The sequence below is a fragment of the Etheostoma cragini genome, chromosome 4 (genome assembly GCF_013103735.1).
Source record: "Etheostoma cragini isolate CJK2018 chromosome 4, CSU_Ecrag_1.0, whole genome shotgun sequence".
NCBI classification, from domain to species: Eukaryota; Metazoa; Chordata; class Actinopteri; order Perciformes; family Percidae; genus Etheostoma; species Etheostoma cragini.
Window position 1 is genome coordinate 21,761,908 of NC_048410.1, and position 22,383 is coordinate 21,784,290.

At 40.9% G+C, this 22,383-nt stretch overlaps 1 protein-coding gene across 1 annotated transcript; it reads left to right on the forward strand.

The window, feature by feature from the left end:
* LOC117943715 (potassium voltage-gated channel subfamily A member 2) lies at positions 1 to 7,185 on the forward strand. Its single transcript, XM_034870023.1, has 2 exons — positions 1 to 939; positions 1,841 to 7,185. The coding sequence occupies exon 2, from the start codon at positions 1,978 to 1,980 to the stop codon at positions 3,466 to 3,468; it is 1,491 nt and encodes a 496-aa protein (XP_034725914.1). The 5' UTR covers positions 1 to 939; positions 1,841 to 1,977; the 3' UTR covers positions 3,469 to 7,185.
* The last annotated feature ends 15,198 nt before the right edge of the window (positions 7,186 to 22,383 follow it).

Genomic DNA, 22,383 nt, shown 5'->3' on the forward strand with positions numbered 1-22,383 from the left:
CCACTTTAAATTCAGGCATGTGTGGGGGTGTTTGCGCGCGGGGCTGTGACTCAGTGTAGGCTAATTGCCTAATCTTATAGCCCACTACATAGGGCGAATCTTTAATGCATGTCGTCTTATGTCAGTGTCTGAAGACCCTGCTCTGCTCTCCATGGAGGCTATGAGGAGGAGACTCCCAGAACTGTCGGTGCACTAAACGCTGGGACGCACTTGACTCCGCAGGAGCGGATCTGCAGCGCAGACACTGGCTGTTGTGTCATGTGGCGTGCGCACGCCCTAGATAAGAAACAAACGTGTAAACATGCTTGAGTGTCGGAAGATTTATTCACACACCGACATGGAAAGAGGACTTATTATTGATGCATATGGCCCAGAACGCATCTAATTATTAAATCTGGCTAATAAGATGTATCTATTAGATACCTATTAGCTCTCTTTCCTCCTCCTCGCCTTCTCCCTCCCTTTGCAGATGTTGCCTCTCGATCTGAGCATCTTATCAGGACCATTTACCTTTGCGGCTGTCTGCAGCCACAGCTCACCACATAGTCACGCTGGCGTGGAGGGGAGCAGCGGAGGCACATCATTCTGCTGATCCCAGCACCTTTGCTTATCAAGGGAAGCACCAGCACCTCCTTGATCGGTTCCCTCCTCCTCTTTTTTTTTTTGCCGATCACCATCCCACGACAGCCAAACCGGAGGAAAGTAATTGGGGAGGGGGAAGCGAGGACACACCCGCACATACTGTAGGCTACCCGGTGTACACGGCGAGGATGCTGCTGGAGACAACATGAGGTGAATATCATCTACTGCCCCAAATTTGGATTTTTTTTCTCAACCAGCTCTGAAGACAGAAGACCTGATCTTCGTGGCTGGTTATTCACCTTCCTCGTGTTCAGGAGGAGCATCAACTCACATCACATATGAAAAAGATGTCTGCAGGTATGAATATCCAGATAAAGCAGCTTAACTATCATCTCCGATTGTGATTATATGTGTCTAAAAGTCTTGGTATTGAACTGATTTGCACCTGACTGGAAAACGTGATAATAGGCAATACGCCTGCAGCTATAGATTTTTTGTTTCGTAAGGATTTTATTTATTAAAACTGTGCTCCCACTCTGTGAGTGGAGGTGAAAGATGAGAAACAGTTTTTCTCTTGGAACCTATTTCCTTCTATGGATCAATTATTTAGAGCTGTTTTTGAATATTTCAGAGACGGGCACCATTTCAAGACTAAAATGCTCCAACAAAACTAAACTGAAGTCAGTTAATATGAGGCATGTGTCTGTGGGCTTGTTTGGTACAGCATGTAAATCGTAAGGGTCTCGTACATTAGTGTTTAGACTGCAGTGGTTTTCTATGATATTCAGGGTGCTGTTTGGATTAAATTTGGTGCCTGCTGCGTTGCCATATTCATGCATGGCCTCAAAGCAAAAAGGTAGTCTCATTCATATCAGTGTGTTTTGTCCAATGCAGCAGATCAGTGTCCTAATTTATGAGCGTCTGTATGTTTTTACATGCCAGTTAGTCAGTGAGCATGCATTCAAGTCATTTGTATGCATTGTGGATGGCTTGTATGCATATTAATTTGCCCGAGTCAGGAGCAGGAGTGTCATCATCAAGTTTCAAGGCTGATTCATTATTGCATCGATTGCCTTCTCACGACAGTATAACTTTACATAACTTGGATCAAATCTACTGACATTGTTGCGAAGGGTGGCTTCATTTCCAACTCTTTTCACTTGTTTAACGCAAATTCCTAGAAGTATTGAGTGTTGAATCATGTCTCCGGTTAACCTGACCTTGCTGTCTGTCTTTGCTTCATCTTCCCTCCCTGCAGTCAGATCCTAGGTGACATCCTGTGGCCGTCAGGTCTTTACGGCGTTGAGCCCCCACCCTCTCCTGCCCCCCGCCTGCAGTTCTCCAGGCTGCAGGACCCAGACTCACTGAAAAGTGCAGGCCTCCTCCCCCTGCAGAATGACTGTTGCCACAGGCGACCCCTCTGACGAGGCGGCTACACACCCGGGGCAGGACTACGATCCGGAGGGCGACCATGAGTGTTGTGAAAGGGTGGTCATCAACATCTCAGGGCTGCGCTTTGAGACTCAACTCAAAACCCTCTCCCAGTTCCCAGAGACTCTGCTGGGGGACCCCAAAAAGAGGATGCGGTACTTTGACCCACTAAGGAACGAGTACTTTTTCGACAGGAACAGACCCAGCTTTGATGCCATATTGTATTATTACCAATCAGGGGGCCGGCTAAGAAGGCCGGTCAACGTCACCCTTGATATTTTCTCAGAGGAGATTCGCTTCTACGAGCTGGGTGACGAGGCCATCGAGATATTCAGAGAAGATGAGGGTTTCATCAAGGAGGAGGAGCGGCCTCTTCCTGATAATGAGTTTCAGAGACAGGTGTGGCTGCTTTTTGAGTACCCAGAGAGCTCAGGTCCTGCTAGGATTATTGCCATAATCTCTGTCATGGTCATCCTGATATCTATTGTCAGTTTCTGCTTGGAGACCCTCCCAATTTTCCGCAATGATGATGACAATATGCACAAGTCTCACTCGAAAGTCTATTCACCTGAGACCAATACCACAACCATCAGCTATACATCCACCTACTTCACTGATCCCTTCTTCATCTTGGAGACTCTCTGCATTATATGGTTCTCCTTTGAGTTTCTAGTGCGCTTCTTTGCCTGCCCCAGCAAAGCAGGCTTTTTTGGTAACATAATGAACATCATAGATATTGTTGCTATCATCCCTTACTTCATCACTCTTGGCACAGAGCTCGCAGAAAAGCCAGATGATGGTCAAGCAGGTCAGCAAGCCATGTCTTTAGCCATTCTCAGGGTCATCCGCTTAGTGCGAGTGTTTAGGATTTTCAAGCTCTCACGTCACTCCAAGGGGCTTCAGATTTTGGGTCAGACCCTAAAAGCCAGCATGCGAGAGCTCGGTTTGCTTATTTTCTTCCTCTTCATAGGGGTCATCCTTTTCTCAAGCGCCGTCTACTTTGCTGAAGCAGACGAGCCCGAGTCACAGTTTGAGAGCATCCCAGATGCGTTTTGGTGGGCTGTGGTGTCCATGACAACAGTCGGTTATGGTGACATGGTCCCAACTACAATCGGTGGCAAGATCGTGGGCTCCCTCTGTGCCATTGCGGGTGTGCTGACCATCGCCTTGCCCGTGCCTGTCATTGTGTCCAACTTCAACTACTTCTATCACCGCGAGACTGAGGGTGAAGAGCAGGCGCAGTACCTACAGGTCAACGTGCCCAAAGCCGATTCAGCTGAGGAGCTGAAGAAGAGCCGTAGCGGCTCCACCATCAGTAAATCGGACTATATGGAGATCCAGGAGGCTGTAAACAACAGCCGCGAGGACTTTCAGGAGGAGAACCTTAAGACGGCCAACTGTACGCTGGCCAACACAAACTATGTAAACATCACTAAAATGCTCACAGATGTGTAGTCAGCTGCTATTTTCCTTCGGACACAGCCAGGAAATGTGGAGCAACTGGACGGGACATGTGTACAGCCTCCAACCTCACGTGTGCTGGAAATATCAAGGCAATAGAAATAAGGATGTTGATGACGATAGACAGCAAAGAAAAAGAAATATTACAGGGACCATCCGCTTGCTCCTAGCTCATCCTGTCATCACTTCTCACAACTTGCCCTTAAACTTCCTGAAAACTGTCAAACAGAGTGACATTTCAAAATCTGCATTTCTGCATGGAGTTGGCTTTTTGTGTGTCTGTGTGTGGCTGTCTAAAAATGTCCTGCTCACAACAGTAGCCAACAGTAGTGCACAAAAATGGGAAAATACAGCAAGTTTAAAAAAAGAAAAAGAAAAGATGTATTGCTTTCAAAATGATAAAAAAAAGCAACACAACACAAGCCCTGCTATATACCCCTCGGTCCCTCATTTCCCAAGGCACACTGCTCTGCCATGTAATTTCTGAAGAGTCGTCCTCGCTCGCTACACATGCTGCTTCCTGGAGCCAATGTAACAAAACTGTCATTTACTCACACCATTTAGAAATAAGAGGATGTGTGAGCGTGAAGCAAGCTCACTCCAACGCTGAAATGGCCTGTGGGTGACTTGTGACTAAGGTGGTGGTTTAGTACACCATGTTATTACAAGGATGAATGACAGCCGTCGGCGCTTAGCTTATGGTTCGACACCTTTTTTTCCCAGCAGACATCAGTATCTGATGAATGACTGAGAATGGCCTTGACTTTTCACTGCTTTGGTCTTACATGTACTGTATGTATTGCAATGCAAGCTTTCCCCCTTCCATTCACCCAAAACTGGTCTTACTGCAGAGCTTTGAAGACCACTTGAATGTTTCTTCTCGATTTGTTTTGTTGTTTGACACGGACAGACGCACGCACGCACGCCGTACCAATTCCAATAGATAGGTAGGTTAACTGTGACTTAACTGATAGTCGGTAGGTGCTGTTAGTAGTAAACATAGACAGTAGATTAATGCATGACATTTTTATCTGAATGAGAATTTCCACTCGTTTCTCCACTGCCACTTGCTTCATTACAACACTGTATATTTGTCTGTACACTGCCTTCTATACAAATCCACACTTTAAAAAGGATGCCTGCAGGTAACTGATAACAGAACCTAAAGCTGTATGTTAGAGGATTTTTCTAAGGATTGATCACCATGCCAAATCCTACACTTATCAGGATGCGGTGTCCTCATCGATATTAACATTCCATGTAGAAGTCATTGCGTTAATGTTTTTCCAGGTCGCTGTAAACAGCTGGGCTGGGAGCTCAGGCGTAAACTCACATTCTAGTTTTGGACATGATTCCAGAAGCAGATGTGATAGACTTGCAATGCTGTCTGGTTCACAGTTTGTCACACGATCACGTCCTCATGATCAAAATAGCAACTTTTAAGGACTTGTGTAGGCTAAAGAATAATGCTTTCCCCCCAAAGCCTTTTCATCTGGATTTACACTAGTGTTGCATGACCTCAAAAACATTCCTAGAAGCATGCATTTAAGGTCAAAGAAAAAAAGTACAATTACTACAATAGATATATGTATTTCTTATATATACATGTATATATATAATATATGTATACAGGCAGGACACATATACAGTACACATATACCTTTATTGGAGAATTAAAAAACTTTAAATAGCAATGTTTAAGAGAAAGCAAGAGCCTTTCCACAATGTGCAAATCATTGCCATGTTTTTAGTTTTAATGACAATAATAATTGTTCTGAGCACAGTTTCTATTTTCTCCTGTTTTAAAAGCCTGTTGAGAGTGCTAAAGGACACACTCTTACTTGCCATTTCAAAAGCATATTCTTTGCTAGAGAGTTTCCAGCAAACCTGACACACGTTTAAATACAAAAGGTTTGCTTCACTTAGTATAAAAATGCCTTCTGTGAACTAAGTGTTGAAAGGCAGGGCAAAACTGTATCATCCCTAACCAGTCTTATATCAGAACGATTTATGTTGCCGTTAAAATGGTCCGAATTGAAATGGAGTCTGGCTTTCCTCTAAGAAAGTCTTTGATGCCAGAAGCTCAATCTGTCTTTAAGAGTTGGCATCAGTTGTGAATTAGGTTCTGATTTTAGGATTGTGTCCAGCTGAGATTAACCCACATTTGCTCAACACTGCCAAGGAACATTCAAAGGCAGTAACGTCAATATGGGAAGTGTTTAATTAGCAGCAGTGTAGCAGATATTGGCTAACCTAGGGGTCCTCCGACTTCACTCCAGAGTCTCTTGCCTTTCTTCATCTTTTCACAGATGTCTAAGGTAATTAGAAAGGTGATGGATTATCTGTAGCAAGAATTGTCTAAAAGAATTTTGTCATGCCAGGATGTACATCTTTATTCTTAGGGTCTCATTCTGCTCACTACAGTACTTTAACCTGCAGTAGCAAAATGTTTTTAAGCCATCGCTGCCAATATATGCTCAGGATGCCTCGTCCGACTGCCTGACATGAGGCTTCTGATGTCTCTCTGTCCAGATTTGTGTCCGCTTTCATGTATCTCAAAAGGATTTTTAGAGAATCTTGGTGAATAATCTGGAGCAGTTATATATGTTGCTTTCCCAAAAGTAGCATTAAGGTTGAAATGTTAAAATGGTCCGTAACTCGAGGTAGGACCAGTTTAAATAGTTGTTTAGCAATATTCCCATAATCCTTTGGTGGAGGGGTCTGTGTGGAGAACATGTGTTTGTTAAAAAAAGAATGAAGCTTAATGGAACTCCACAGTCCAACCAAGATCTAATTGATCATCCTTTAAGTATTGATGTGGGTGTGTTGATGCACGGCTATGTAGGAGGTGTGTGTGCGTGTGTCTGCGCGCGTGTGTGCGTCCGTGTGTGCGTGCGTGTGTGCGTGCCTGTTAAGAGAGAGCCACTGAATGTCATGGTCTTGGTTGTACAGCTACATTTATGCAAGAGCCATTTGAATATATCGGTATATGTGTAAAAAAACATATTCGTCTATGCATGCAAATGCATTGTATCTTAATGTCTTCATTCCATTTTTTGCACATATATTTAGGATAAATGTTGCAGACACATGCAACATTTATCTGTTATGTTTGAAATTGGGCACGTCACTGTACCTCAGCCACAATCACTGTAGCAACTTATAGACTCTTAGAGTTCACAATGTTCTAGTTGAATAATGACAGCTATTTCTGCTTAAAGCACAAAGACGAGTAGAATCATCCTCATCTGTATACCTGCAGATTTAATCTGTGAAATGTTTTTATTCAGTGGAAACAAAGTCAATTCAAATGATGTTGTATTGCTTGATAAAGAGCACCACCGCCTCTAAAAATGAAAAGAAAAAAAAAGTCATCTCTCATGCTGAGGGACCCACCAGCAAATTCCCTCCCTGAGAAGGGTGCCCAACAGTGAATACACTGAGAAATCTATGCAGAGAATGATTATTAGCTGGTAGTTGAGAAGGTTTACATACACATTTTATTTCTGTTTTATTCCGGCACCAATTACATGTTGATCCTGAGAGCTGACAGCGCATTTGAAACAAACCTTTCAAGAAGAAGAAGACTTTGCAATATTCTGCTGCTGTACGTCAAACACTCACACGTTGGCTGAATGGGACTCTGAGCTTTCTGAATTTGTGTTTGTTTGAGCTGCGATGTCAGCTCTTTGAGGCAAGGCTCCTACATAACAAACACTCATACATGGAGGAAACAAGGTGATCAATATGCAATCTGTATGCATGTGTGTGTTTGAGGATGAACCTTTTCTTTTTGTTTGACCCCCAGAGCCTGACAGTGTGGCATTCACTGAAACAATATGTACAGTTGTTCATCCTCCTCCATATCATAGAGGCCTGAAAACATCCATCAATGATGATACAGTGGATAATGGATTTTCTTTCTATGAAATGAAATGTGAGAGAATAATGTACATAATAACTAATGGATGATGGAGCAAAAACCATGTACTATATACTGTATGTGAAGTCTGGATTTAAAACGTAGTATTATCTGCACTTTACAAGACCAAAAGGACAATCTATGGACAAGAAAATGTCAAATTAAAAAAGCATATAATCCTTCCTAATGATCATAACCCTGACAAAGTACTGTCAATAATGAAGCAAATAATAATTCAACTGAAATGTTGTGGTCAGTGTGTTTATTGTGTCACTGTTTTCACTAAAATTCATATGAATAATGTGTGTGAAAAAGGATTTTTAGTATGAAGAGTTGTTTTTCCAAAGGTTTCTCCAGCCTTCTTCCCTCCCATCACGTTGTTCACAATATATTTGGTCAGCAAATGATTTGAGGAGCTAATTTTAGCCGAAGAGCATCTACACTGATACAAAATGTCGTGAATCGATCAGAGACCTCTTTGTTGCTATTCTTAGGACATCCAGCGTCTTTGTAGCCACGGGCAGTGGAGGACATTTTCAAACGCCTCCTGATATCTTCAGCTTCTTCTTCCCTTTAAGTGCACAGTATATGCTCCCTGCAGTGAAAAGAGAGAGCAGGATGTTCTATTAATAGCCTTTTTGTTGGAGAAAGAGATGGGAGCAGGAGAAGGAGGAGGAGGATGAACGTGAGCAGAGGTGGAGACATAAAGAAGGCTGGAAAATTCTTTCAAAAATCTTTTTACAATGAAGCAGCACCGTAACAAAAAAGGACACATTTTTTGTTTTGTTTCTTATAGGTGCTTATTGTAATTTTTCTATTTTGTTTCTTTTAGATCCATACATTCTGCTACTGCAATTTGACATAATACAAGCAGCTGTATTTTAGTCTACTGTACACTGCTTTGTTCTTAGTGCATATTATTTCTTCTCTACATCTGTCACATCTAACACCTGCACACTCTTTCTTGGTAACTGCTGTCTTGTCTTGTGCTATCTTTAGTCCGCTGGTGGTTTAACTACAGCTGTGCATTGCGAGCTGGAACACTTGGGGCCTCGGTGCTGTAGCTACATCTCTGCTGTTGTCAGTAGTTCTGTTTTGATCCAGCGATGCAGTGCAGCACTCTGCGGCTCGCTCTGCTGAAACCAGGGCAAACGTGGGAGAAGCAGGCGGGATGGTGCTGCACAGGCAGCTGGAACACAGGCCTGCTGCAGGTGGCCACTGCTGCCTGTTGTTGTTATTGTTGTTATGGAGAAATGTGTGTGTGTGCGTGTGTGTGTTGTTTGTCAGGGATGGTAGCATGCCCACAGGAGCATGGTTGAGCAGTCACCCAGGCTTGCACTGTGCTTACCATCTTGTAATTAGCAGGCAAGCACTGTGGGACTAGCTGTTAATCCAACAGGGCTGCCCTGGCACTGGAACACACCCCCTTATTAGGAGGTGTTCGTCTTTTTACACTCGTTAACTTCTGCCCTGAAGTCAGCCACCACTCATCACTTGATAAGTCCTGCAGCGAGCCTGTTGAGTTTACATGGCTGCTTCAGCATTGACAGGGTTCTAGTTGTTTGGTTTGAAGTGAAAGTTAAAATCATGGAGGTAGGTGTGCAAGTGTGTTTGGAACCTTGTTTGTTCAGTGATGAGGAAAAATGAAGAAGAAAGCATTAGTGCCATCTAGGGGCGTTGCTGCCAAAGTGACAGTGTGTGACACAGGGCAAGGCAACTTTATAGCACATTTCAGCAATAATGCAATTCAAAGTGCTTTACATAAAACGTTAAAAAAGCAGTTAAAACATTAATTAAAGAGAAAAAAATAGATTAAGGCGGGTAAAAATACAAGAATGGAAGTTATAGTGCAGTATGAGAAATGAGCAATGACTTGATTTAATGTAAAGCACCGTCAAACAGAATAGTCTTCTGCCTTGATTTAAAAAAAAGCGGACTTCCAGGTTTCTGGGAGTTTGTTCCCAAAATGTGGTGCATAAAAAGTTGTTCTCCTTCACCAGTCAATGCTTCAGACAAGATGTTTGTTAAGAGTATACTGAAAGAAGTATTCTGAATCTTAACTTGGGTAGAAGTGACAGTACAATAATCCAAATCTACAACTAAAAGTCCTGCACTCAAAATCCTGCTTAAAACTTTTTGATATGAATGAATGTCCGTTAGATTCAAGCCATTGCCAAATGAGTTGCTACAAAGCTAATTAAGACTATCAGCTACAATTAACTCAATTACAATTAACAAAGAAGTGCTGCTGCACAAATCTATATGAATAGTTTTTTGCTATGTTTGTGAAATATTCTATATCTTTACCTATTTAGGCCTCTAACTATTATTTAAATGAAACAGAAGCTTAAAGAGAAAACAACTCATAGAAAAATAAAATGTTACAAGGGGCCCTCTACTAGACACTGCTTTTTTCACAAGAGAAAAGGTTTGGAACCACTATAGTTTAATCAGGCTTTTTGAAAGCTTATACTGTATGATTTTATGTAAAAGTCTTAATCTGAAAAGTAACTAGTAGCTGCAGTCAAATACTGCTGCTATAAACTGCTACAAAACTGTTACAAAGTAACATCCAATAAAATTACTCAGTATTAAAGTAAAGTACCTCTATATTGTACTTAAGTAGGTTCTAGTATGTGAGTGACCTTTGACTGTTGCTTCACCTAAAAACCATCAGGATATGTTGTGCATAAATAAACAGGTTTTCATTGGTCTAATCCAGGTGTTCCCAAACCTTTTCAGCTCAAGACCCAAAGAGAAATTTGGTGTCTGCCCGGGACCCAAACTTAACAAAAATACGTTATAAATTGCCATGACATCTGAATTTATAAACTACTGACAAAGAACACAACAGACCATGAATAGGTCATGCATATGAAATGTATTGCATTGCACCTCTCTACATAAACGCATCATTTCAAATGGCTTCAAACTAAAAAAAACTATTAATTCACATATCATAGCCTTGTTATGCATTTTACCCTGCCGATCGACTGACAGTAGCGTTGGGTTTCCAGACACAGTGGGACACATGTCCACGCCTGCACTCTCCAGAATCATATGGGGGATCAATACACTCATAAATAGTGTGATAAGCCCATTGAGCGGATGTGAGAACAAATGCACTCGTAGATGCAGAAGCACAGACAAACACCCTCCTCCTCCCATCTGTTGGTGACAAATGGGTTAAGGTCAACCATGCATCCCGTCTCACAGGAGATGGTGAATCTGTGAGAGCACACACTGGACAGATGTTCCAGAGCTCATAAGCGCACATAAAACCAGGAGACATGAAGTAATATGAAAGACCAGACCAGCGTGGAAACGAGAAAATCCTCTTTTACATAATAACAAGGTGGGCTGAATACACAAAGTGGGGGGAGGTCACAGGGAAACTTATCAGGCTGCAAGACTCGTTCGTCCTCTGATCTGAGGTGTGGAGGGATGGATTAACACTGAGAACTATCCGCGTGGTAGTAGTGAGTTTAATCTGAGTAATAGAAGCAGGTTTAGGCAATTCTGTGTCATCTAAGGCGAAGACATATGGAGTACAAAAGAAGCGAGTTCATGTTTAGAAGCACCTTGTTAAGAATTTATAGGCTGTAAGTAATGGCTTTGTTCATGTTTATTGAGGGCTGTGAATAATCCATCTGGCTGCTGTTCATCCTCCTCCAGCATTACTCCTGACTTATCATTTCTGATAGTTCTTTACTTAGGTGGACGTTGAGTGTCTGGACCAAAAATCCATTTTTTAACAACTTATTTGCTTTGTTGCTGTATGTAGGTTGAGAAGATCAATACCTCTCTCATATCTGCATGTTCAGTATGAAGCTACAGGGGACGTTAGCTTAGCTTTGCATAAAGACTGAAAACTTGAAAATGACTACCTAGCTGCTGATAATAACCCTCCACAGTAAAACCACAACTTTACACTTTGGACTTTGCTATTGGTAGATGGATTTAGTTATACTTAGACAACGTCTGGCTAGCAGGTTTCCTTTTTTCCAGTATTTATGCTAAGCTATGCTAATGGCTAGACATGAGAGTGGTATCTATAATCTTCACAGTTAACTCTTAGAAATAAAACAAATAAGTGTATTTCCCAAAATAGATTACTGACATTCATCACTGCGTTATTACCAAGATTTCTCACAACCTGCAATCCACAAGTAACTCATATCGATGGCTTATAACAAGTAGGCAATATGAGGGGGTTAGCCAAATGACCAAAGAGCATGCCCTTTGTTTACCCCCCTCCATTCCCTAGTAGCACAGGGAGTGCAGAAGGGTGGTTTGGTTAAATATGTTAGTCTAGTCTGCCTGACTGATTGATCTTTTATCTGACTGAGGTTTTTGCAAGTTCGACTCTATGGCCCGACCATTACTCTGAAATATCAGTAGGCCAGCTGTGTATTGATAAATCCATGGTGCTGTCCATGGTGTTAGCAGGCTGATTTCTAATTGCAACGTTTTTCTTTTTGAAATCCGTCCCCCATGCTAAAAATTAACAATTGCCTACTGCTTATAACAACTGCTTGATCAAAAGAGCATCTGCAAATTAACTATTAAATAAGAATAAAGCCGTCCGAAACATAAAAGGTTTCATATGCTTTATTTAAAAGTGCTATAAAAAGTCTTAATTTGATTTAAATGATTTATTTCAGGTCCATTTTGTAAAGTTGATTTACCCAATTAATTACCACGGTACTCACAAGGACTTCATCATTGTGTCTTTGCCACAAATGCAACATATAGAAGTAGCATAAAAAACACTACATACCACAAATATAAAACATTCATAAATAAAGGCAAATGAGTGCATGTTCATGAAAGCTGAGAGGAGACGGGAAAGCCCCTAAAAGCATCAAAGAAAACACTTATGGTCGTCAGCTCGGTGTTGTATTTATAACGATTGACGTTAATATGATGGCCAAAAGATACATGCAGCTATGATAGAGTTCAACTTTAATCTTTGTAGATATTGAAATTGCTGTTACCCTAATGTGTTTTAAGTCAAAATGTGGAAACTGCATCCTCGCTGCTGGCTACATCTGGTGGAGGCCATTTCCAAAAAGTAGACCAGGGAAAAAATGTCACGGGCTTTAAATATCCTGTGTGAGTTAATATTTAATTAACATCTGTCCCAGGGCCTCTCCCAGTTTGTACATTCCACTTCCAAGTCTGAGATTGTGCACAGAGCAGGAATGGAAAATCTGTAAGGCTTCCACGGCATTTGGTTTGACTTCTCTCCTCCTTCTCCTACCTCATGGATGATGCTTCTGTTGCAAATAATTTAGCTTACTGCTTATCGGTTATGTAACGCATGCTCTCTTTGTAGAGAACATTATCACAGCTGATATGAAACACTGTCTCATCAGAACAATTAGAAGAGAGAGGGAATTATTCGGAGAAAATTAAATCTTAATAAAATGAGGACATTCGCGTGTGTGTGTGTGTGTGTGTGTGTGTGTGTGTGTGTGTGTGTGTTTGAGGGTGTTATAGTGAATGTGTCCTCCTGTGTTCACGAAGCTTATTCATTATGTATGCAATGATCTCTTGATGAAGAGAGGGCCTCTCGCCTGGAACAAAGTGTCGTCATCACAGTGTGCATGACGCTTTGTGTGTTCCTCTGGCCAAATACACTACAGAGATGAAAGACCAGCTGTGTGTGTGTGTGTGTGTGTGTGTGTGTGTGTGTGTGTGGGGGGGGGTTATCAGAAGCATCAGAGGCCCTAGCAAGGCACGTGCCTTAATGTATAACTGGTTCATTACAACTTGGGTTTTAAATTCCATTGGCCATCAGTCATTTATAACAACGTTTTCCTTTATCATCTAATTTGTGGGTGCTACCCTTTGAGACTGACCTCCAAAAAAGTAGTATAGGCTAGATAATCTGGATTGACTGTCAGTTTGTTCTGATCACCTCACTACTCATTTCTTGCCCCATTTCTCCCTAGAGCACACTGTTTTTGTAACCTATAAAGAAATGGTCGAAACTGCAAAAAGATCCAAGTTTAAGTAAGTTTAAGGCTTACCTTTAAGCTCCCCCCTCTAAGATTTTGGTCTCAACAAACCCCTGAGGGAAACATCTGGCTCTTCAGGTGCTAAATGCTCCACTGTGTTCACCAGCTAGACCCTAAAATAAAACATGAAAGGTAACACTTTATAATAACCATCACTAATACATGTACTGTACTGTTACTGTAAACGAGTAATGAAATCAGTCAATCAAATGATAATTAATAGTCAACCCTCATGCTGTTCTCGGGTCAAATGGACCCGTTTTCCTATATCAATGTTCTTTTTAATTACCCAAAATATGATTGGTTCCACACAACACACAACTTTGTCAAGTACAACTCTCTACTTTCATTAATTTGGGGTGTCTTATTCAATTTTATATGATGATGATTTTATATCTAATATTAAATATCCATTAATGATTACCAAATGATTTGTAGACCTTTTAAGAAATCATTTGTACTTTGTCAAAAAACATTATTTGGATGGCTATTATTAAGTTGTAACAGGTGCTTATAATAACTTGTTAATGGTTAATAAATACTTTCTAAAGCATCTATAAACATTATTTAAAGAGCTATTACAGTGCATAAATAGTCATTGATTTAAAAGATCACCAAAAAAGATTTTATAAGGTCTAATTAATATTACTTGAGGCTTTATAAACCACTTGTTAACTATTAACCAATTATTATAAGCTTTAATTATAGCCTAACTTTATTGTAACCATCCGAATAATGTTTATAGATAATTTACAAAACCTCTTTTAACCATTGACAAAGATGTACAGTGTATAATATATAATTTTAAGTAAAAGTACATTTACTCTTAATAAAATAAACAAATTATTTCATTGTCAACAGTAAAATAACTTGAGTTTAATTCACTCTATATTTTCCATTTATTAATGATGATTATTGTGAAATGTTACCAAAAAACAAACAAAAAAAGACTGAAAGTCTGTGTCATGATGTAAGAAACTGGAGCTTCTTGTGTGTAATCTATGATGGGGTACCTGGATGGAGCGTTCATGGCAGGTGCAAGCAGCAGGGAGGAGAGATAGTGAAGGCAGCTTGCCTTTATTTATTATTCATGGTTGATCAAAGAGAGTGAGGCAGTAGAAAGCTCTTGGTGGTATATAAAGCCTTAAAACAATGGAGGGAATTACGTGACATTACATCATGTATGTTCATGCCACTTCTACAAAAGTATTATTTCAATCAGCAAAAAAGATGCATGTTGTTCAGTGATTTATACTGGAACATAGTGAGCTTATCAATGAGCTAGCATTAGCCCATTTCTTTTATTTTAAGTATTTTATTAGCAGGCCTTGAGATGCATTTACGAGGGGGTCCTTAAAACAATTAAACAGTAAATACACAACAAAAAATACAATCCCACATACACACAGCACTCCCAGCACTTTTTTGTTTTTTTGACCCACACTGAAAGGTGTGTGACAACCATTGCCATCACTTATGCAATCTTAAAGATTTACAGCTGCTTTATTCTCCCAAATTTGAAAAATTGCAACAGTGCGGCAACACTGGCTGACGATATTTACCCTGGATTAGAAGATACTCAGTGTTCAGAGTTGAATATCTATCCGTCTGTCCCCACTTACATGGCAGCAACCAGGGCTTTTTCAGCACCCTCGCTACGTATGCCGGAGTATCTATTTCCTGCACATACCATTACAACATGTAGGCTACACAAGGCAACCAGAGACCTCACAAGGATTCAGCACAAGCGTTTGGTGCAGAAATATTTTATAAGCCAAGAAATGGTGTTTCAGGAGAGTATAGGCTACTAGCAACAATGATTTGCATGATGGGTATTGTGTGGTTTTTAGAGCTGAGCTCTGCTAATAAGGCACATTTTGGCCTCAAATTACAAGTAAAATGCATTTTGTGGACGGTAGATGATAAATGTAGTGTTAATTATCTTTGAGGGATAACACAATTATTTACAATTACAATATTTACAGGACAATTATTAGTTTACTATGTTCATTGTTGAATGACTAGTGTATATTGGCCTGTCAGTGTTATCAACCAGGACCAGTTACTCTAGGAAATAGTAGACCCGCAGTGAAACCGATTAGTTTTAATCATTTGGTTGCCCTGTAACGTTTTTGTTTGTTAAAGGTCCCATGACATGGTGCTCTTCGGTTGCATTTATGTAGACCTTAGTGGTCCCCTAATACCATATCTGAAGTCTCTTTTATATAGACCTTAGTGGTCCCCTAATACCATATCTGAAGTCTCTTTTATATAGACCTTAGTGGTCCCCTAATACCATATCTGACGTCTCTTTCCCCAAATTCAGCATTGGTGCAGAATTAGTCATTAGAGCCAGTCCCACATTGAGCTTTCCTTAGGAGGTGCCATTTCTGTTTCTGTAGATATTGAGGAGGAGTGGGGGAGTCGTAGCCTTGACTAACTTCTACTTTGCTCATTTGAAAGCCCTTATGTCTCTCTCTCATGGTTGGGCCAAATTCCCTGGGCGGGCAAAGCAAAGGATCGGCCTTTCTAAATTTTCATTTTCTCAAAGGCAGAGCAGGATACCCAGGGCTTGGTTTACAACTATCACTATTTCTATCCACTGGGGACCATAGGTAGGCTGGGGGAACCCCTATTAAAGTTAAAAAACCTCATGAAGTGACATTTTCATGCCATGGGACCTTTATTTCTTCTTTTATAGCAGGGTGTGTCTTAGAACAGTGCCAACTACCTTAAAAATAATGCAGCTTAAGAGTGCAATAGCCTCAAATAATTTCCACTCACAGTACCAACAAAACTCTACAACAAGACTCTATAGCCATGCTGAAACGCAACACATCCTCGCCTAGCCTGCCTGTCCATTGCACATTTTATATAATATGCACATATATATTAAACTTAGCACATTTGAAATGTAAGTCAGTTTTGCGATCAAAGCATTGGACCACCAAATCAGATAAAAGTCACGATGAAGTAGTACAATTAAGGGAAAAGCTGCGTCTTTGTGAAAATATGTCAACCCCCCCGACTTTACAACAAAGTAAACTGAATAGACAAGAGGAAGGGCAGAGAGGTGTGTACACACACACACACACACACACACACACACAGAAATATGATAGAGAGCCAAGCCAGAGCATCTGGCAGGCAGATGGACAGATTGAGGACTTTACTAGAGATGAGAAAAATGAGCCCTGTTCACTTCAGTCATGGCTCATTACACTAATGGCTGGGGGGTGGACAGGTAAGGGGAACAGAGTTCCTATTCAGAGATGGCAAAGAAGGTTTTCAAGTTACATACCTTATGATAGGTTGATATGTATTGTAGGCATGTAAGAGTTCCAATGTAGTTAACCATTCACAGGGAGCTTTTAGAGCAGAGTCAGCATCAAGTGGACATACAGTGAGGAAAATAAGTATTTGAACACCCTGCTATTTTGCAAGTTCTCCTACTTAGAAATAATGGAGGGGTCTGAAATTGTCATTGTAGGTGCATGTCCACTGTGAGAGACATAATATAAAAATAAAATCCAGAAATCACTATGTATGATTTTGTAACTATTTATTTGTATGATACAGCTGCCAATAAGTATTTGAACACCTGTGAAAATCAATGTTAATATTTGGTACAGTAGCCTTTGTTTGCAGTTCCAGAGGTCAAATGTTTCCTGTAGTTTTTAACCAGGTTTTTACACACTGCAGAAGGGATTTTGGCTCACTCCTCCACACAGATCTTCTCTAGATCAGTCAGGTTTCTGGGCTGTTGCTGAGAAACACGGAGTGTGAGCTCCCTCCAAAGATTCTGTATTGGGTTTAGGTCTGGAGACTGGCTAGGCCACACCAGAACCTTGATATGCTTCTTACAGAGCCCCTCCTTGGTTCTCCTGGCTGTGTGCTTCGGGTCATTGTCATGTTAGAAGACCCAGCCTCGACCCATCTTCAATGCTCTAACTGAGGGAAGGAGGTTGTTCCCCATATCACGCAATACATGGCCCCGGTCATCCTCTCCTTAATACAGTGCAGTTGCCCTGTCCCATGTGCAGAAACCCCCCCCAAAAGCATGATGCTACCCCCCCATACTTCACAGTAGGGGTGTTGTTCTTGGGATGGTACTCATCATTCTTCTTTCTCCCATGACTCCTCTGGATCATCCAAATGGTCGTTGGCAAACTTAAGACGGGCCTTGACATGTGCTGGTTTAAGCAGGGGAACCATCCGTGCCATGCAGGATTTCAGAACATGACGTCTTAGTGTAGTACCAACAGTAACCTTGGAAACTGTGGTCCCAGCTCTTTTCAGGTCATTGACCAGCTCCTCCCGTGTAGTTCTGGGCTGATTTCTCACCTTTCTTAGGATCATTGCGACCCCACGAGGTGAGATCTTGCATGGAGCCCCAGTCCGAGGGAGGTTGACAGTCCTGTTTAACTTCTTCCATTTTCTAATGATTGCTCCAACAGTGGACCTTTTTTCACCAAGCTGCTTGGCAATTTCCCATAGCCCTTTCCAGCCTTTTGGAGGTGTACAATTTTGCCTCTAGTGTCTTTGGACAGCTCTTTGGTCTTGGCCATTTTAGTAGTTGGATTCTTACTGATTGTTTGGGGTGGACAGGTGTCTTTATGCAGCCAACGACTTAAAACAGGTGCATCTAATTTTGGATAATATTGTAATATGATAATATGAAAGTTTGTTCACTGTTTAAAATAAATCTGCAAATGAGCTGATATCCTTGGACTCGTCATTTTTGAAGTCTTCATCTTCATCTCCTGATCTTAACCCTTTATCACCTTATGTGAAGGTTGTGCTGCTATTGCAGAATATTCATGACCAAAATGGGGATCAATGGACAAAAGCTACATTAACAAGATGTGAACAGGGAGCTGTGTGACGATTTGTTTATTTGCATTTGTTTATTTGCAGTTACTCAGACTGACCGAATCGATGGAAACCATGTTGTTGTTCAAAACATCTGTCTTGTTCGTGGAGTATTTAACTGTATCTACCCTGCCTTCTGTCAAAACCTCTCACTTTAGAGAGATTTCCAACTGCTCCTTAAGACTCTGCCATTGCCTGTTATGGATATTTAATCTAAGAGGGATTGAGTGAGTGAATTTAGACAAGCTTCTTTCACCACTAGATAACAAGGTAAATTTAATTTGATGCTTTTATACAGTATCATATTAACATAGGCCAAATAAAATGAAAAATTCATGGAGTCACTTACACACCTGGATTTTTAGTTTAAAAAAAATAAATAGAAGCTGTTAAATGTAAACAGTAAAACGTATGAATGAAATGCTGCTATGATAATTTTTTTAGTCACGGTAGTAGTGGTTAAAGTATGATTGTTTGTATTCATAGACATTGTATTGCCCAAACCTTCCTAATCTCAATGCTGAAAACTTGGATTACATTTCACTCTGAAACATATTCTTGTTTTTTCTGATCAGTGCATCTGACGCATCTCCCTGATAATTCCTCACTATCATTATGTTTTGAACTCTACAACAGGTCATATGGGAACATGAGAAGGAGGCTCTGTAACACGGGAGCCTTTGGATGAGCTCGGAGCGCCTGCAGCCATGGAACCTCCCTGTCCATGGGGAGCAATGTTGACGTCAAATTAGTGGGTGGTGCATGGCGATCATCCTCCCTGTTAATGGGTAAGTTTGACTGCTGGATGGAGAATTATTTTTCTCACCGCTTGTGATAGTGCTTAGAGGGAATTGGCTTGTGTTACAACATTTATTGGATGTTGTTGTGCTCTTAACAGCAGAAAAACAGACTGGATGTTTGCAAAAGAAAGTGGAATTTAATCAGTTTTGTTTAAACAACTGAGGATTGTAGTGTTAAATGTTGTGGCTGCTTGTCTCTACCCTGTGTCGGGTCCAAAGAGTCATGAATACCTGACATTATTATGCCCTCGTATGCTCCTGACCTGCCCTTGTAAGTTTTGCACTGAGGGGAACCTCTGCCACAATATATATAGGATTACTAGACTGGAATAACCAGCCTTCTTCACAACCGCTATAAAATTACCAGGCTGGAATATCTAATCCGTACTACATGACGTGCACTTTGAAATCCTGTCACCCTTAATGAGGTGGATAAGCATATGGGCTTTTGCGATAGAATTACTCAGATCATGTGCACGAGAATAGAGTTCCACAGATTTTGTTACTTGTCATTTCCAAAGACAAAAAGAGAGAGTTTAGGAGACACACATCCTGAAAACCTCTTTAGGTGCTGAATCAGAAAGGCAAAAATCACACACAAGATCTGCACAGTGTACTGACAGCTACCAAACAATGTCATTCAACAGAGCTACGTTTTGATCTAAGCGAGTACTTATCAGGCAATTACCAATCAGTTTAACTAATGACCATCACCAAAGCAGTATGGACACAAACACTTCTCATTAAAACTACCACAGTATACAGCAAAGTACATAGAAAATGTAGAAAATCATAATAATAGAATATGCGTTTCCATTTCATGCCTCTTTGCACTACTCTACTCCATTTCGCATTTTCCTTAAGACGCTGATCACGTCCCATGTTTGAGCATGGCCAGGGACCTTTGTGGCTTGTCATTCCTCCTCTTCCTCCCCTCATTTTATCGCTCTACTGTCCCAGAAGCTGAAATGCCCGAAAAAACTACTTAAAACTAGAGTTTACGCTAGAAACGCATAATCAAATATGATGCATTATTATAGATCAAACTACCCAACAATCAATAAAATGGTAAAAATTGGCTCAGACAACATAATACTTAATGTAACACTCCCAGGAGCCATTTCAACGTTGCTGTAAATACACCAGAACTGTCCAAAAGGCTATTTTTCATCTTTAGTCCCAACTTTGGTAGTCCCTGACTTTACAAAGTCAAGCTAAAAAAGATTATAAAAATACAAGATTAGAGTTTAATATTTTATAAGCATGCAGAGTAATAACAGTGTTAGTAACAACAACAAGAAACATCATACATGACAGCATGACTCACACTAAATATAACATTTTAGTTGCAGGACCTTAACCTATAATGAAGTTCATTTACAGTGTGTTACTGTTATGCTTCTTTTACTGAGCAATCTGGAGACTGACTTCACTTCAATTCAGTCTCTTCTATTGAAGATTTTTTTTCTTTTTCTGTCCGTTGCTCAAAGTCAAGCCCTGTAACAGTGTGTAGGAAGGTGTTCATACCTATGCTGCGTCAGTATAGTTCACGCACAAGCTGACAAAGAAAATGCTTTGTCAACACGGTCTGTTAATGGGTAAGGTGACTGTGTCATGGAAGGGGAGGGAGCGAGGGATGTTGGATCGAGGGCTGCGCAGAAGGACAGAAGGCAGGACGTTATCCCTCTGTCACACTGTCAAGAGTCCCGAGACGTGTGACACTGCAGTAGCTGCAGTCCACCTTATCCTGAAGCTCATATCCCACCCATTTACCTCCCTGTTCACTCTTCTACTGACACAAATCGTTTAGCAGTGGAATGGATCGATTATTTACCCTCTCAGGCCGACTCTCGTCGTCTATGATAGCCCCCCCCTCCCCTCACTATCTGTCTTCCTGTCTCTCTTTGCCTGTAACAAATTCTATTATAATGTGTTAAAGTGACAGGTCATGCCTCAGCCGGCTGTGTTCTCAATGACATCGCTAGGACACTGCAGGATGATCCTAGAAAAAAATCCCTATAAACCACATATGTTAAGCATGTTGAGGGATGTTTGTCTGTGCACATGTGCCTCCCTGAATCCCTGTGCTCTTGAGCGCATAGGGGAAACCTCCATTTATATCTGCATAAACAAACGTTTATATTCATTGATGCACATGTTCCTGTGAGGACACATAAGAAGAATTTTTAGAGGCAATGGTTGGTGATGATACAGCAAAGTGTAGACTGTGAAGTACTAAAAAAGTTTTCAGTAACCTTGAAGCCATGTGCCCGTTTCTGCAGTGGAGCTGCTCATGCCGCAATGTTACCGAGGATCAGCAGACAGCCAACTGCAGGCTGCAGCAGGAGGAGAGGGAGATGAGGGAATTATTTCTGATTTCTGGCTACTAGTTCACTATCAGGTAACACTATATTCAACCTATGTTGCCAAATTGGCTGACCTTCTGAAAAAGTGCAAGATTAACTTTTGATTAAAGTTCGCACTCCTTGAGAGAATTCAGCAGGATTAAGAAAAGGAAGGGCAGCCTTTCTGTAATTTCAATTAACCTTTTTAAATATGCTCGTTTTGTATTTTTTCTTCTGTATTAATCTGACAAACGTTCAATAGTTGGCAGACACACAGTTGCTGGAGTTGGCAGGGTCAGCAGAAATGAAAAACGCAAACACATCTGCAGGATTTTCTTGGAAAAAGGACTGTTTTTACTCTCAACACTATGAACCCTCAAACAAATCCATACTCAACACCTCTCGGGAAATGTGTGCCCAGAATAACTGACCTCAGTGAAAATGTACACATATTTATCAATAAAATTGATCCTTGTGTGCTGTATAATTCTTGTTTTTGTAAACAGGGACTGGCAAAAGCTTAATTTATTGATTTTTGAGAAAAGGCATACAAGGTAGTTTTCTTTTATTAGTGACAAGAAGTTTGATTGAGATTTCAGAGAAGACATGGAAAACATTTGCAACTGTTAAAAAATGTCATAGACTATTAATAGTATAATAATATACAACATGTATCACTGAAGATGCAATGAAAAGAAAGCTGAATCCCCTGGGCAGATGTGCGCTGCAGCAGGTAACGGGGGAAGAATGCAGTATAATCCCCAAGGTGAGGGTGGACAGGATGATCCTGGGTGTTGGTGCTTACTCTGCAGGAAAGAGGGGAAAATGTGGGTCCCACTCTCCCCTCGCCATATCCAACAGTGATTGGCTCCTGCAGCGTAAATCTCCTATCAGAGAGCTTATCCCACTGACGGATGAGGGAACAGGGAGAACAAAGCCGGGTGACC